General features: G+C 38.1%; 1 protein-coding gene across 1 annotated transcript in view; it reads right to left on the bottom strand.

The window, feature by feature from the left end:
* The window catches only part of KCNH5 (potassium voltage-gated channel subfamily H member 5), a 244,634-nt gene that overhangs the window by 81,594 nt on the left and 144,355 nt on the right, over window positions 1-18,685 (bottom strand). The window contains exon 8 of the mRNA XM_006096025.3: window positions 13,206-13,405. Within this exon, the coding sequence (XP_006096087.1) occupies window positions 13,206-13,405 (200 nt within the window). The remainder of the gene's footprint in view (window positions 1-13,205; window positions 13,406-18,685) is intronic.

The following is an 18,685-nucleotide window of genomic DNA, read 5'->3' as shown; positions in this document are numbered from 1 at the left end:
CAGAGGGCAGCGTGGAATGAAGGCAGGCCCCATCCCACAACCGGCAGCCGGCAGCCGAGGAAGGGAGGTCCCGACTGGCAGCCGGAAGGCCCCAGCCAGCAGCTGGAAGGCCCTGATCAGCCCTGATCACTGGCCAGGCCTAGGGACCCTACCCATTCACGAATTTCATGCACCAGGCCTCTAATGTATTGATAAGAGTGAAAGTTAAATATACTAAGACTATTGACCTATTAAATTCATAAAAATTAAAAAGATGAATACTTAATATTAGCAATGTTATTATGAGAAAGGACACATGTAAACTTATGTTTGTGATAGCTCATTTGACCTTTTAAAAGAAGTAAACTTTTAAAATCATATAAGCTAAAAAAAATATGCATGCCCTTTGACCTGGAAAATGCCATTCTCAATGTTTACCTTAATATAATCATTAGATATCTTAAATATCCAATAATAGGAGATTGATAAATATGGCATATCCTTTAAATGGAATATAAATATTAACATAGTATATATAAATATATATAAATATATGTTCACAAAATCAAACAAAATAAATGTGGCCAAGGCTTGGGGAGTTTCTGTTTCTAACAAGATTTTATGTCCCAATTCTATTGCTTTCTCTATTGCTTTAACCTATGTTCTTCCAACCTAAATTAGTTTCACTCCCTCTCCCCTTTTTTATAAATCTCACATGGTTCTCTGTACTGTATTTCAAGTATCCTCACAATTTGGAATTGTATGTTTATTTCTGTTGCTAACTCTTTCATTTCCCATTAGACTCTGAGTAATACAAGAGCAAGGATTGTGTTTAATTTACCACTCCTTAGCAATTACTGCGATACCCTACAAAACCATAGTTCCCTTTGATATGGATACAAATTTTTAAAATTGGCTATTTTCCTATATAGAAATTCTATGATAATATAGCTCCTTCCCTTAATAGATGTTTCTATATCTCAGACATACCCCAGCAGAAATTAGGAAAGTGCATATTTCCTCAAGAAAGTTCAAGACATAAAGCAATGAGAAAGAATGCAAATACAAGAGAAAAAGAGAATGTTTGAAGGTCTCAAGACATATCAAGACCATGAAAAGTAAAATTGAGAGAAGGCCTCCAGATCATGCCACCACGTGTCCCTCTCCTTGACTCCAGGACTAGCCCAGGAGCAGGGCATGAAGTGCCATCTAAGGCAATGGGCAATGAACAAACACAGGGATCTTTTTCTAACATAACTATATTTATATTTATCTATTTTGCTCTATTTTCTCCACCCTCTTGCTGCCTTCTGCTCTGTCAGACAGGGATGCCTATGGTTATTTGGCACTACTAGTAAAGAACCTAAAAGAGACTTTTCAGTACTTCATAGACTATAAATGAATCCCAAATCAAAAGCAATCTTCCCAAGCCAAAGGACAGGCACCTCTTAGGCTTTATCATAAAAAACCATAAATAGGTGGGAAACTGGGTGGGGAGTAGAAAACCACAAAGCCCTGGAAGAAACATAAAATATAACAAACATAGTCATATAATAACAATAGAAATTACACAAATAAAAATATCATTTCTAAAAAGTTCAGTTTGTAAAATCCAACCATCTGCATAATCCTACCTTTTTCTAGTAAACTGTAAAAACTGTGTGGGAAGCATTAGAATTTCATTCAAAAGTAGGTGTTTCAATAACCATTTCTGTAGATTTATTCTAGTGAGAGTTTGAAAATGGATCAATCAAGGCAGCTCAGAACAAAACAGCAGGTTAGATACAAACACCTCCTCATGCTATGACGTAGTCTGCAGCATGTGGATTCATTCATGGCTTACATTTTCCCCAAAGTCCACATTATATTTTTGTCTTTGCCTTCAGTGTGTATGTATGTAGAAATATTTTATTCACTCAAATTACTCTCCAACTGTGGTTCCATTTTCATCTATATTCAAAGACAACAGTACGTACCAAATGGTAGGCAAACACTAAGATTAGAAATGGTGCCTGGCATGACCTACTTCTTGCAGTTTCTAACAGGTTCAAAAAAGAAATTGATTATAACCACTATTGTCTACATTATTTGCTAACACTTATTATTGCTTATCTTATGCAGGTGCTGCGTGGGCACTTTTCATCCCCCAGCTAAGTAAGTGAGGTGGGTGGTGGTATCTCCATCATAGCTGTGGACACAGAACCATGGAACGCACTCCTCCTGGTAAAGCCAGGCTACTGAACAAGTCATCCATGGCCCCATATGGACAACTACTTCTTACTCCTGGACTATAACAATTAAATGATTCATTTGTCCCTTCCTCAGAGGCTAGTGGCAAAGAGATGTTATATAACAACTGCACTAAGATAATTTCAACACGGTACATAAAAAGAATGCACTTAATATAATTCCTAGAGAGAGGTTTGAGTCACTCAGTATTTAACTTAGTTGTATAACATCTCCCTACCCTTCCTGGAGAAGACTAATGCTGTCTATTACCTGACACACAAAATGTTGACTAATAATTATATTAGCTAACAATAATGTAAAGCGAGAACTGCAACACTCATAAACTATGCCAAAAGTCATAACTATATCTATAATAATAAAAGCCTAATATGCTAATTAGACTGAACAACCAAATGATCATCCAGACATCCATCCAGACGACCTTCCAGATAAAGTTGGGGCTGCGAGGGTCGAGGCAAGCTGCCACTGCTACAAGGGCCGAACCCTTGAATGAATTTATTAGAGGCCTGGTGCACAAAAATTTGTGCACTCATGGGGAGGGGGACCTCAGCCCGGCCTGTGCCCTCTCGCAGTCTGGGACCCCCGAGGGGATGTCCACCTGCTGGCTTAGGCCCACTCCCCGGGTGATCAGGCCTAAGCTGGCAGTCAGACATCCCTCTGGCAGCCCGGAAGCCCTCGGGGGATATCCACTTGCCAGCGGGGAGCAGGCCTAAGCTGCAGTCGGACATCCTTAGCGCTGCTCCCACCACCACCACTGTGCTGGCAGCTGGCAGCCTGGCTTGTGGCTGAGCAGAGCTCCCCCTGTGGGAGCGCACTGACCACCAGGGGGCATCTCCTGCATTGAGCCTCTGCCCCCTGGTGGTCAGTGTGTGTCATAGTGACCAGTCATTCCCAGTCATTCTGCTGTTAGGGTCGATTTGCATATCACCCTTTTATTATATAGGATAGAGGCCTGGTGCACGGGTGGGGGCAGGCTGGTTTGCCCTGAAGGGTGTCCCAGATCAGGCTGGGGGTCCCAGTGGGGTGCCTGGCCAGCCTGGGTGAGGGGCTGAGGGCCATTTTCAGGCTGGCCACACCCCCTTCAGGGTGGGGGTCCCCACTGGGGTGCCTGGCCAGCCTGGGTGAGGGGCTGATGGCTGTTTGCAGGCTGGCTAAGCCCCCCAGCGGGGACCCTCACCCCATGGTAGTATGGCCAGCCTGGGTGAGGGGCTGAGGGCTGTTTTCAGGCTGGCCACAGCCCCTTCAAGGGGGGGTCCCTACTGGGGTGCCTGGCCAGCCTGGGTGAGGGGCTGAGGGCTGTTTTCAGGCTGACCACACTCGCGGGCTGGAAGCAGGTATCTGGGATTTATTTATCTTCTATAATTGAAACTTTGTAGCCTTGAGTGGAGCTGAGGGCTGGCCAGGGAATGCGGGAAGCTTAGCTTCCTCCATCACCGGGGGCAACCTAGCCTCCTGCTCGCTCCAGCTCCGTGGCCACCATCATCTTTGTGATGGAGTGACGGTTAATTTGCATATTACTCTTTTATTAGATAGGAGGAGATATATATATATATATATATATATATATATATATATATATATTTGCATGTTCCAAATTCCTCTCACAGCAAATATTAAAGTTCTCATTTACTTGTAATGTTTCTAATAAACACTTGAGTCTTAGTTTATTTAATGCCTGATACATGAAAGGAAAATTGCGGTTTCAGATAATGTCTACCTTTTCAGATAAGGCCTGAAGGTCATCTAGAAAAGAGAAATGTCAAAAGTAACTCTGAACACTTACTCTGTAATATTTCAGTAGGTAACAACTGAAAAGCATGTGTGGACATGACGATAGTTAAGTTCCCTTGATATGTTTAGGTAGGGAGAGAAATGTCACAGCTTTCAGATACTTGGGGCATGATGCTTTCATACTACAGACTGAGGAATATAGTTCTTTTTAATGATAGACTAGGCATAGTCTCTCAGGCTTACTATATGTCTATTTAAAGTCTATAGGAAAAACATGCCAGTTGTCCCATGGGCCTGGCCTGGCTTAGCCCTATCAGGGATTCTGGGTCCTCATATTTTTTTTAAGATGGTCTTTATTCTATCACTTAGGAAAAAAACAGTTAGTTTCATTTGCAAAACTATAGTATTTAGATGTACTAATTTTAAAAATCAGGGAAAATAATTATTGAATTATTACAGAATTGTGGCCTATATTTTTTAATTTTTACTGAATTTATTGTGGTAATAAAGTTATATAGGTTTCAGGAGTAAAATTCTATAACACATTATCTGTATATTGTATTGTGTGTTCACCATCCAAAGTCAAGTCTCCTTCCTATATTTTCATATACTGGACCCTATGAATATATGTGTTTGTATTATAAACAACATCTGATATGTAATAGTACTCAAAAGCACTCAGACACAATTACCATGCAATCTGTGTGGGGATCTGTACTACATTCTGTCTGCATCCTTACAGGCAGGTAGTTCATTTCCTCCTGAAGGAGATAGATCATTGCATTTTTAAATACTTTGAATATTGTTTAAATTTTAATTTTTAAAATTAACTAAATGTATTGGGTCACATTGGTTAATAAGATTATATAGATTTCAAGTGTACAAGTCTGTGATATGTCTCCTGTATATTGCATTGTGTGCCCACCACCAAAGTCTAATCATCTCCCATCACCACCTATTTGCCTCCCCGCTCTTTCCCTCTAGTAACTACCATACTGTTGTCTGTGTCTATGAATTTCAGTTTTATATTCCACATATGAGTGAAATCATATGGTTCTGAGCTTTTTCTGACTTACTTTGTTTAGCATAATATTCTGAAGGCCCATCCATGTTGTTGCAAATATTTTAAGTAACATGTCATAACTCTCCCTGTCTTCAATTAGCCAAACTAAATATTCATATTTCCTTTAACTATTTGACTTATAAAAAGATTCCCAGAACTTTATATCTTATGTTCTGGTAAGTGTGTGGCCACTTGATAGTATTTCTTCTAAAATATCCAGCTGGAAGCTGAACACAATATTTTACCTATAATCTGATTAACATCGACTGTATTGGGATGATTATTTCCATTCTTGATCTGAAGATAAAAGTGCTTTAATGCATCTTAAGACCATTTCAGCTTCCTTTCACTATATTCACATGTATATATATTTATATAGTACACTGAACCCAGCACATTTGTCTGTGACATCTTCTGGGAAGGCTGCTGCCTTCACTTTTGAGTTCAGCTGTGCATTGTTATAGGAACCTCTTGAGTATTTAAATATTGAATCAAGAATATGATGCCAGTCCGGCCAGTGTGGCTCAGTGGCTGAGCATCAACCCATGAACCATGAGGTCATGGTTTGATTCCGGTCAGGGCACATGCCCAGGTTGTGGGCTCAATCTCCTGTAGGGGGTGTGCAGGAGGCAGCCGATCAATGATTTACTCTCATCATTGATGTTTCTATCTCCCTCTCCCTCTTCCCTTCCTCTCTGAAATCAATAAAAATATATGTTTTAAAAAGAAAAAGATGCCATGTATGTATAAGAATGCCATCCCTGTTTTTCACATTTAGTAATAGAAAGAAATATTTAGGCATTCTTTCCTAAATTTATATATATAAATTTGTGCACACTGGGGGAGGAGGGGTCCCTCAGCCCGGCCTGTGCCCTCTCGCAGTCTGGGACCCCTCAGGGGATGACCACCTGCTGGCTTAGGCCTGCTCCCCGGGGGATTGGGCCTAAGCTGGCAATCAGACACCCCTCTGGCAGCCCAGCAACCCTAGGGGGAAGTCCACTTGCCAGAGGGGAGCAGGCCTTAACTGCAGTCGTACAACCTTAGCGCTGCTGAGGAGGCAGGAGAGGCTCCCACCAGCACTGCTGTACTGGCAGCCATCAGCCTGGCTTGTGGCTGAGCAGAGCTCCTCCCATGTGAGAGCGCCCTGACCACCAGGGGGCAGTTCCTGCATTGAGCGTCTGCCCACTGGAGGTCAGTGTGTGTCATAGTGACCAGTCATTCCCAGTCCTTCTGCTGTTAGGGTCAGTTTGCATATTACCTTTTTACTATATAGGATAGAGGCCTGGTGCACGGGTGGGGGCCAGCTGGTTTGCCCTGAAGGGTGTCCTGGATCAGGATAGGGGCCTGCTTGGGTGCCTGGCCAGCCTCAGTGAGGGGCTGATGGCTGTTTGCAGCTAGTTGCACACCCTTCAGGGTGGGGGTCCCCACTGGGGTGCCTGGCCAGTCTGGGTGAGGGGCTGAGGGCCGTTTTCATGCGGGCAGGTGACTGAAGCTCCCAACCTCTCCTTTTTTTCTGTTTTTTTGTTGTTTTTTTATTCTGGGATTTATTTACCTTCTATGGCTATCACTGGAGCTGAGAGCCAGCTTTAGCTCTGAGGCTTGGCTCCAGCTCTGAGACCTCGGCTGCTGAAAGCAGGTATCTGGGTTTGTTTGGCTTCTATAATTGAAACACTGTTGCAGCTCCAGCTCTGATGGCTGAAGCAGGTTTCTGGGATTTGTTTAGGTTCTATAATTGCAACATTGTTTCTTAGAGTGCAGCTCAGAGCTGGGCGGCGGCAGGCGGGGAACCTTGGCTTCCTCCTTCACTGGAGCAAGCAAGCCTCCTGTTCGCTTCAGCTGCCGGGCTGCTGGCCGCCATCTTGGTTGGCAGTTAATTTGCATATCTCGCTGATTAGCCAATGGGAAGGGTAGCGAAGTTACAGTTAATTACCATGTTTCTCTATTATTAGATAGTATATATATATATATATATACACATACATATATATTAAAATAAACTGATTAAAAGGAAGTTACTTCTACTTGTAGAAATAATATATTTCCTACTGTATTTGGAAGAAGTAGAGTGCTTCTGTGATAGATTAGGTTTAAAAATAACCCAAGAATTTTAAATATTCAAAATATAAATTTCTTTAATTCTACAGGCATAATGTTGCCTGAATATTTTGCATAATTCTGATAGAGCTTTTCATATAATGGGATCTTCCAACTTATATTTTATGCTTATTACAAAACACATGAAACAAGAAATGAAGACCGAAGAGTTTTTTCTACTGATTTTTCCAAACTACATATTAGAAAAAAAAAGTAAGACATTAGGAAATTTAGAAAATGATGATACGGTTAATTTTAAGCTTCATTCCACAAAGCAAACTGGAAAAAAATCCAGCATGATGAGAAATATGTAGTCTATACTTATACAAAGTCATACATTTTTTTCATACAATCCCCAAACCTGAAAATGAAGTCCCTAGCCATCTACTTTACTTGAATTATTTCCCAGTAAAATAATTTCAAACTGTAAGATACATTTTTTGAGCTTTATCCATCATCCTTTTTATATTTTCCTATGATCTCCTCTTTCCTTTTAAATACTCATTCATTGCACCCATTTCTTTTGTCTTCTAGGTGCACAGAATGTCAGCAAGTAGCAAAGCCCAAGGGATGGATTTGAATATTAAGTTTTAAAAGGATCTAGAGCAACTATTGTAAATAGTAGTCAATAAAATACTTTCAACCAAATATAATTAATCTAGGTACTATTCTATATGTAAAAATTAAAAAACATTGCCTGAGGCTACCTTTTATGATAAAAATGCTACAATCTCCACATCAGTACTGACTTTAATGCCACAATTTAAATTAGAGAAAACATTATTCACATAAGGCAAGTTAAGACTGAATTAAATCACAGTGATTAATTTGATTGTGGGTTAAAGCTGAATTTTTTTAAAATCTATAAAACTATGTAGAAATGATAGAAGGAAATCTCAGTAATCAGGGTGAAGGTTTTTCTATAATTAGCTGCAATGCATCATTAAATTCTATTGTACTAGCAACTAAAAAAGATAGCTCTTTTGAACTAATAAGAGAAGCATGAGAACAAAGACATTTAGCTTTGATACATTATATTCCAATCTTTTTCATTATGTACTCATAGTTAAATATGGTAATATCATTAATAAAATATTTGAAAGAAGTAATCAACAAAATGTGAGATAAGAAATATATTAAGACAAGTATTTGACTATTGAGGAATAGGAAATCTAACAGAGATCTCTAACATCAAATAGGGGATATTTGTTAAAATTGAGAAGCTATTTACTAAAGTTACATCATCTAGTATATTCATATTTCTAATATTTTATTACTTCAATTACAGAATTTATGTCATTACTGTCATCAGCCATTCATTTTCTTTATTCCACCCTTATATTTTTAATAAGCTCAATCAATTTCATTCTTATTACCAAAAAATCCTAGAGTAAAGATATGTATATAATATATATGTATGGATAAATAGGTAGATAGAAAGTTTTATTATGAAAGCCATATAAGCTCACTGGCTGCTGTGCTAAAATAAACCATAAAGAGACAAAGGTAAAAGCACAGTTATTTGGCTACACAATAACCCAGATAGACCATGATAGTAACTTGGACAAGGTAATAGTAATAAAGGTGGTAAGAACTGAAGGTGGAGTCAACAAAATTTGATGGAGTTTTTATTGTGGGGGAAAGGGGATTTCATTCTAAGAACCTGAGGGGTAGAGTTGCCATTAACTGCATTGGGGAAGAATATCAATGGAGCATGTTTATGGGAGATGTTTAGTTCACTTCTGGATAATTTCACTGAACATGAATGGGCAATTGGACAGGAAAGTCTATAGTTCAGGGAACAGGTCCAAGATGAGTATGTATATTTTGGTGGTGTTTGCATAAATGTTTAAAATAATTGGATTGAATATCATTGAAGAAACGAATATAGTCAAAAGAGGAAGTCTCACAGGACTGAGCTCTAGAATATCCCGACTTTAGGGTATTATCTTGGTAAAACTTCTTTCAAGCAATGCCATACCAAATTATACACAGACCAAAACTATATGACAGTGTCAGGCACTACAGCCTTTGCTAAGATTGGGCATTAACTTTGTCCCTTTGACATATTAAAATTGGTCTCTTGCTGTTTCAATATTAATTCATTATAAGTGAAAATAAGATGTTCTGATATGCTTACTAGAGGCCTGGTGCACAGATTCGTGCACCAGTAGGGTCCCTCGGCCTGAACTTCGGGGATTGGGCCAAAACTGGCTCTCTGACATCCCCCGAGGGGTCCCGGATTGCGAGAGGGCGGTTCTCAGGTGATGCACCCTGGAGTCGGGCTCACTCCTGTCTGGATTGGGCCTGTAGGGATCAGGGCCCCTCCTGTCTGGATCAGGTCTGTGGGGATCGAGCTGAAACTGGCTCTCCAATATCCCCTGAGGGGTCCCAGATTGCGAGAGGGTGCAGGGCATCATAGTTACTGGTTGAACAGTCGAACGGTCGAACAGTCGCTTAGGCTTTTATATATATAGATTAGTAATTTGTATTTTTATCTTCTATGTGTTCAGCTCATTTTTGTTCTTGATTATTATTGATTTATAAAATCACCCTTACATATTAAGTAACCTTTCACTTATGGTATTTGCCGGAAGCCGGTCCATCCTTGCTGCTTGACACAGTCGCTGCAGGAAAGAAACATCTGCACAGCATATGTTTCAAGGGACCTGGCATATATAGTATACTGTTCTTAATATGTTTGCTCCCTTTAGCGCCATGTGTTTTAACCAAGGTCACCTCTCTGAGAAAGTTTGTTTCCCCAGGTGGGGATCTTTCCCTGAGGTTAGGGAGGGGATACAACCCCTTAATTAAGTGCCAGGCGGGTAGTTAAGCTACATAATCTTTACTCCCTGGAATGGAGATAAGAAACGCCCTAACCTTTATAATAGAAATTGACTGGTATAAATACGGATGTAACAAGACATTAAACATCAGATCCTCATCAGATCATCATCAGATCCTCATCAGATCCTCATCAGCTCCTAACTAGAACCTAGCCAGAGAACATGGCAAAAGATCCTGGACAGAACCTGGCTACAGAACTTCACTGGAGAACCTAGACAGAACATGGCAAAAGAACCTGGTGACTGAACCTGGCTGGAGAACCTGGAGAACCTGGCTAGAGAACCTAGCGAGAGAACATGGCACCAGAACTTGGTTGGAGATCCTGACCAGAACTTCGCTGGAGATTCTGGAGGGAGAACCTCGCTATGCTGATGAACTGAACCCAGTTTCCATGTCATTCATTCTTCGCCGACTCCGTCCACACCTTTGGGGATCCCTGGACCCATTGGGGACAGACCCCAACAGTATTTATTACAAATATTCTCATTTTCATCTTCATAGTTTTTGGTATGAGTTTTACATTTTCTAGCCAAATCTATTTATTAATTACTTTCTTATGTATTACATCACTTTAATACATACAAAAATAAGTTATTTACATATTTTCTTCTAATTGTTTATGGTTTCTTATTTTTTACATTTAACTCTCAGTCTTTCTCATATTTATGTTAGGTCATGTGGAAAGACTCTCATTAAATATTTTATTAGATTTTTAGTTCATTTTATAATTATATTAAATAATATGTCAATTCCATCTTTGCAGTGGTCCTTTAAGTTATAAATGGTTCTTATCCATAGTAAAGTCTAGTTCTGAGATATCTACTCCCTCTTTGTTTTGGCTACTAATTGTTGGGTCTATAATTCAATACTTTATTATAGTATTTTAAAGTTATGTGTTAGGTTATTTATTTGTCAAATAACTAAATGCCCAACAGGCATATGGGACTTCCCCTTGGTGTTTAGGTTCACTACTAACCCAGACATCTGGATGCCAATTTTGTTTTTTCTTGTTTGGTATAGCATATGGTGGGTAGTCTAAGAATAGATTTTTAAAATTCACCCTCATTGCCTATGAAATTAGCGGAAATCTCTGAAGCCAAGACTTTGGCATATGTCTCCTTACTTACAGTGCTGTTACAGTTAGTTCTTATGCATCTGGGTGGGAATTTTCTTAATAGGCTAGGAGAAATTAATAAAGGCCTGGAGAGTTTGCTGCTACATTAAAATAAATTTAGATATCTTTTTAAAAATGCACAGCAAAACTTACATATTTACCAGTCATTTGAATCTGCTTTTTCTATTAGACATAAACTATCCAAAGATTCCCCATTCAGTTAGGAGGCACAACCATGAATTTTTTCTTACCCAAAAGCTAATTCATTTTAATATGTATACTTATTTCTTTAAAAATCTTTTCATTTGAATTAAAATTTTATTTCACTTTTAATATTAGCCTCTCCATCTATTTTTAATTATTATTCCAGTGGATACTCCAGTGGATAATCAGAAGTACATTTCCATGACCACAACTTATGAACCAAAAAATATGGTAAATAATAGGAACCCAGAAATCACCTTCTGCTACATGGCAGTGCCATGCCAACACCCCGTGCCAGTGTGTTAGACCCTACCAATGGCATAAAGCAGGCAGTTGAACAGGTCCTCTAGGAGAAGCACAGTCTATGGGTTGGGCTCTTTTCTAATGTAAAAGGCCATTATTCTATCATTTCACTGGTGTTTCTGTCATCTACCATATGACATCACTGAACTTTCTAGAAGAAAAGCTTCTACCTGAGATGGTGATGGACAAAGTAGATAGTTCCCTAGTGACCTCAGTTTCACTAAAGGTGGACCTCAAAGGACCTCCTGCATTTGACGTCTTAAACACCGACTCATACCTGCACCCCCGAGGAGGATTCTGTTCCTTCTTTGGATACCCTCCCAACTAACCACATAGTGAATCATTTATACATTAATCAAATTCCATGGAAATGTAATCTGTCCTTTTCTCTTCTGTGGTCACATTTTCCACTTTAATTGGCCATTTAAATAGCAAATTTATCTTGTAAAATGTTTAAGACGAGCACATGTCATCCTCTTTCAAGATTCTTTCATATAATTACCCTTGAGTATATCAGCAGGCTTCTCTCCCTCAATTTTCACTTTCCATGTTCATTCCCTACACATCCGCTCAACCATCTGCTCCTAACAATGCCTGCCCTGGCTTAAAAAACTATCTGCTTGTTGTTTCATGACATTCCCCTAACTAAACATCTACTTTGCCTGTTTGCTCTTTCCCTTCAACTTTGAAAGGTACTTGTTGAGCAGGTCTTATAGAAAAACTACAACTCAACCTCATATGATTAAGAGAACAAATCAAGTTTGTGGGAAATGGCAAGGAAGGTAATGTGCTGTTTCATTATCATTTGTCAAAAATCAGTACCTAATAATAAAAGTCTCCACTGATGCTTATAAAGTAAAATAGCTCACGACCAGTTTTCTCTAAAACTCCTGTGTGCAAGCCCTATTTGTCATCCTCTGTATTTGACCTGAGTCAGCTGGGTGTAGGAAGTGAGAAGTTTTTAAAATTTGGTTTTGTTTATTGTGAGGAGGCCTTCGGTCCTTTCTTTGCTCCTAATATGAGATGGATGGGAAACATTTAAAAAGGTTTCATGAAAATACAAGCAAGAAATTAGAGCTATCAAGTGAATGGGGAGGATAGTGTCCATCTTATAGATTTGTGTGGGAAAAACATAGATTTGTAAGTTGCTTTAGAAACATGTGAAAGGGGAGAGAATTTAGGGGAGGATAGCAAACATAATTCTTTTTAGTTTATAAGCAAGGCAGTTGTTTTCTAAATTTTAAATGGACATAAAGGTCAAAGAGAAAAATCAAGAATAAAATCTACCAGGGGAAATGGCAGCCCTGTTAGAGTTTTAGAGGAATGTAGCAAATTACTCTGAGTGGCAATGAGAGTGTTTTATGGAAATGCAGTAATTAGCTGTTTTCAGAACCCACAATTTCTAAATTGAGTGTGATGACTAGTACTAATTGATGATTAATGGTTGAGTGCTTTGCACCTTCTAAGCATTCAATAATATGATTGATTGATATGTTACTTATGAAATAGAGTAACATTTATGAAGCAATTATACAAGTAATATGTGAGTGGGAAAACTACAGGCATCTGAGAATCCTATTGAAATAGAAAATCAATAACAACAATAATGATAACCCCTACCTTCTCTGTGTCGATGCCTTTTGACATGGACCAGGTTGAGACAATATAATCCATGACTCGTTCACTAAGGCCTTTGGGGACCTGATAAAGTTTCAGAAAGTCCCGTACATTATTCAGCATCTCATGGTATCGGTTGGTGTTGGCATACATTTGCTGGAAAATTGTGGTAACATTTCCAAAAATAGTTGCATAAAGAAGAGCTGAAAGAGAAGAAATGATGAAAATGAAACAAATATCCCAAGTGAAAAGAAAATATGAATATTGGCCCAATCAATGAATAGTGTGACAGAGATGTCTTTATAAACTTTAGGAGCTAATACATGTTAACCCCTGAGAAAAGTGCCTGGAATTTTGTGTTAATTCAGTAAGTGTTACCTACAGTAGGACAAACATGCATATGTAATACTCTGGTCAATGTGACAAAACATGAGAGTGGCTAAAAGATTTCGTGAAGAATTAAATGCTCCAAAATTATAATTTTCCTAGGAAATTCTAGCCTCGCATCTAAAGTCATCCTCCAGCCTTGTGCTCCTAAATGATCAATTTGAATTTTCTAGGGATTGATGATCCAGTTTAGAAATGTATGTTCTTTCTCATTGCTTGCTCCTTCCAACTTTTGGAACACTTCCCTACTTATAAATATTGTTGACATAACATAAGAAATAGAGGGAGTGAAGACAAATTAAAGTGTTCCGTTTTTAGAAAGTTCTGAAGAGAAACGCGGTTGGAATTAACAGCTAAAAGGAAACTTTGGGAGTGCCTGAAAATTCAAGTTATGAAACTCATGTCAGTATACCAGTATTGTAACTTGTTTTATTTCATCATTTTAATTAAGAGTAAAGCCAGCTTGCAGACCAGTGCTATTTATCTACAGGAGCCTACAATGGGAGAGGGTTTTGTAATCCCCCTGACTATGATCCCCTTCCTCAACCCATAATTTACCAACCCTTCTCTCTCCACATCTGGTCAGGCTACTAATGTTTACCTGATTTTGTAAAGGCTCTGAAAAGCTGCTGAGTTCAGCCCAAACTGACCATGCCCCCAACTGCACACAACCCCCACTCTATCCCTTCCCTTGGTTAACACTAAGCTCTTTTGAAAGCAAGCAATACTTTATTCCCCTTAGTATTCAGTGAACACAATGTTTAGTAACCACATACATTCCATAAGCATTTGACAAATAAGTGGACTATCAGACAATGATCACTTCCATTCTACATCCTCCAAGCATTTAAAAAAAATGATTCCTCTAAACAAAGTATGGGCTATTTCATTTTGCTATTTCGTCAACCAAAATTCCTTTTGATGGAGCTGATATAAAATCAAGCTAGTGATGCAACTTAACATCCTTAACATATTTTCAGAAAATCATGTGGGGTTTTTTAAGAACAATTGTTCTCTGAATACAACAAATTACAATTGCACATCAGGAAGCTGTAATTTTATCAGTATTTAAGCCGTTGTTGCTGCTGTTACTTAGGAATTTTGATGACAGTGCAGGTAATTTTCAAGATAGATGATGTTTTGTTAAAACTGAGTAAGAATAATATGGTGCTGACATTTCTCAACTGGGTCTTTAAACCTTTGGAATATTTATATTTAAAAATAGAGGTAATCACAGACTTAACATCTCTATTCCACTATTGTGTTATTAAGAAAGTCAAACACAGAAATAATATGTAAAATAATGATAGAAAAATACATGTAAAATATGGAATTTCACATTTTCAGAAAGGAGAAGGAGAATTTATGTTGTTCAAATAATGAGTATTATTTTACATTTTCAGAAAAGAGAAGCAAGGAGAATTTATGTTTTTAAAATAATGAGCATTTGCCCTGCTGGCGTGGCTCAGTGTTTGAGCATCGACCTATGAACAGTTCGATTCCTGGTCAAGGCACATGCCTGGGTTGTGGGCTCAATCACCAGTGTGGGGCATGCAGGAGGCAGCCGATCAATGATTCTCTCTCATCATTGATGTTTCTAGCTCTCTCTCCCTCTCCCTTACTCTCTGAAATCAATAAAAATATAAAATAAAAAGCATTTTAGGGATTAATGAAATAATGCTGCAATCATGTGTTGTAATAGTGCCCAGCTATTTTAAGTTGTCAATAAATATCACAGAACTACCTATTATTTGACATATTTAACTTGTTTGGCTCCCTAAGATGTTTGCAATATGTTCTATTTGCCAAAGTGTCTTACTACTGCTTTTATGTGTAACAAATTACCACACATTTCATCTTTGTGGGTACATTAAATATGCGTACATTCTGCTCAAATGAAAAGTTTAAGTGCTAAAATATAAAGAAAACTGCCAATGTATTAAAAGTTTGCAGCATTAATAAATGAAGAATGTAATCAACATCTCAATAAATTTGGCATATTTACAAAGATATCCACTTCTGACTCTCATTTTCATGTGAGTATGGTGTCCTATACTGGAGAGGACTAAACAAGGTCATAATTTAAGGTAAGAGATTCAGTATATGTGTATATATACTTAAAAAATATTTTTACTTATAATAAGTTGCAAAAAGAGCACAGAAAATTCGCATGTATCCAACATGCAGCTTCTCTCAATGATAATATACCTCTGCCCTGAATTATAGACACACACATCTTCTTGGATGCCTGATAGATATCCAAGGTAACTCATATAAAACAAGTTTAAAAAGAAAGTCTAATAGTGAGTAAGTATTTATGAATTGTTATGTATCATTATCATCATCATCATCATCATCATCATGGAAACAGTTTCCAAATAATATTTCATGCAGCGAAAATATATATATATATATATATATATATATATATATATATATATATATAATCACACATAGACTTAATTTAAACCTAGTCCAAGATAATCAGAGCACTGTCTGCCTTGCTGATCATAATTTCTGCCAGTCATCTCTCACTCCCTTTGCCCCAGTCATGATAGCCTTCTTGGTGCTACTCAAACATTCTGAACACATTAACTCTTCAGAGTACCTTCACTAGCTGTTCTCTCTGCTAAAACACCCTTTGTGAGATCTTTACCTGGTCTGTATCCTCTCCTCATTCAGGTCTCTGCTCAAAAACCAACTCAGCACAGAACCCTTTCCAGACCTCCTTATCTAAACATCCTCTTCCTCCAGTATCACACTCCATCCCCTTAGTATGCCTATGTTCTTAATTCTATTTATCACTACTTTAATTTACACTGCATATTAATTTAGTGTTTGTTTATTATCTACCTTCTCCATTAGAAATGCAAATTCCATGAGTGCAAGTACAGCCCTTGCCCTTTTTGCTAACTGCTGTATTTCCAGAACACAGACCAGTTCCTGAAACATAGCAGGTATTAATTTTTTTTCCAGGAAATTCATACACCAAAAACCTAGAAAATAGTTTTTAGACACATTCTATTTTCAAGTCACAATCTCTGGTGATACAGAAACATAGGAGAAATATACATTATTAATGCAGATAGGAGAATAAAATATTTAGAAGCAAAGATGATACATGTCCTGACTATATGAAGATAATAAATAAATTGGGAAGACCTATTGTCATTCATCAAATATAAATGCCCATTCTTGGCCTGGCCAGTTTTGTAGAATCCTGGTATATAATTTTACCCTTTGAAAGGGATACTATATAGTCAATTTATATACTCTAATAATGATAATTAGCCTAATTTGTTAAAATTTGATAAGACTTGTTATATGCTATCCTGCAACCTTTTAGGCTTAAGGAAACTTAAAACGAGCTAATTTTACAAGTTTAACATATTTAGAGTCTCAGTAATTCTGGAATGCACAATAAATGACTTATTTAAAAGTCTTATATATATTTTTTATTCAGCACAAAGGGATTATTTAGAAGATAATTATGATAGACTAAAAATGGCTGCAAGTTTCCTGATACCTTTTCCATTGAGAAGCAGGATGTATATCCCTTGCCCTTGAATCTAAGTGTACTCTATGACTGTTTTAACAATAGAATATAATAATATGATCATATGCCAATATCTAGGCCCATGCTTAAAGAAACTAGAATCTTGCCCAGCAGGTGTGGTTCAGTGGTTGAGCGTCCACCTATGAATCAGGAGGTCACGTTTTGATATCCGATCAGGGCACATGCCCAGATTGCGGGCTCGACCAGATTGTGGGGTGTGCAGAAGGCAGCCAATCAATGATTCTCTCTCATCATTGATGTTCCTAGCTCTCTCTCCCTCTCCCTTCCTCTCCGAAATCAATAAAAATATATTGCTTTTAAAAAAGAAACTAGAATCTCGCAATTCTTCAGTTAGAACACCTGCTCTTGGAGTTTGGTTCTTATGTCGTGAGGAAGCCCAAGCCTTCTTCTAGAGAGGTCCACCTGGAGAGGAATCAGGGCCCCTGGTCAATACCCTTGGCTGAGCTGCCAGCTAAGCACTAGCCTTAAACTGAGCAATTTAAAATATTGATATGAGAAGACACTGAAGTAACATTGAGGCTACATAGGTGGTTCAGCCATCACTTCTTTTTCTACTTATATTCATATTTAATAATATAGGTAAGCTCTGAAGGAAAATGTTCCATCAACTTATGATTGCATGTGCAGAAAGTAGCTTGACAACATCAGCTTAGCAGCCAGGTAAGCTCAGCTTGCTGAGCCGATTAAGAAGTGGATTTTTCAGACTCATTCAAACCGATCCAGCTGACACCACATGGCCTGCTAGCCTTGCACAAATTGCAGATTCATGGGTAAAACAAATAGCTGTTCTTGTTTCAAGCCACTGAGTTTGATTAGTTATGCAACCATAATAATAAACCCTAATAAAGACAGATTTGTTCTTAACCTGGTAGGAAGCCTGGGAGAGGAGGATAGTGAGCTTATCATGCACATCAGAGCCCAATAGTAACTTTTTTAAAAATATATTTTATTTTTTTTACAGAGAGAAAGGGAGAGGGATAGAGAGTTAGAAACATCGATGAGAGAGAAACATCGATCAGCTGCCTCCTGCACACCCCCCACTGGGGATGTGCCTGCAACCAAGGTACATGCCCTTGACCGGAATCGAACCTGGGACCCTTTAGTCCGCAGGCCGATGCTCTATCCACTGAGCCAAACCGGTTAGGGTACCAATAGTACCTTTTGAAAAGTGCTTTCTAAAATGTTAATGTATTTTATCTTTTAAACTAACAACTGCCTGTTATTTTTATAATATAAGTATTAAAGTCATGAATTAATGTTTAATGTTTTCAAAGAGATGCATAGGTAGAAAGATTGAATGATGCAATAACACAAATCATAGATTTCATTATTCATTCAAGCATTTTTGCATTCAGTAGATATTTATTGAATAATATACTATGATACTAGTATGCCAGCCACCAGTGATACAATGATTAAAAAAAGACAGACATAATCCCTGCTCTCCAGTAGTATCCACTAGTTCCTACAGAAAACTATTATTAGTCTTTAATTCTTCCAAATAACAATCTTTGAAGGA

The sequence above is a fragment of the Myotis lucifugus genome, unplaced genomic scaffold (genome assembly GCF_000147115.1).
Source record: "Myotis lucifugus unplaced genomic scaffold, Myoluc2.0 scaffold_166, whole genome shotgun sequence".
NCBI classification, from domain to species: domain Eukaryota; kingdom Metazoa; phylum Chordata; class Mammalia; order Chiroptera; family Vespertilionidae; genus Myotis; species Myotis lucifugus.
This window is presented reverse-complemented; position numbering and strand designations above follow the sequence as displayed.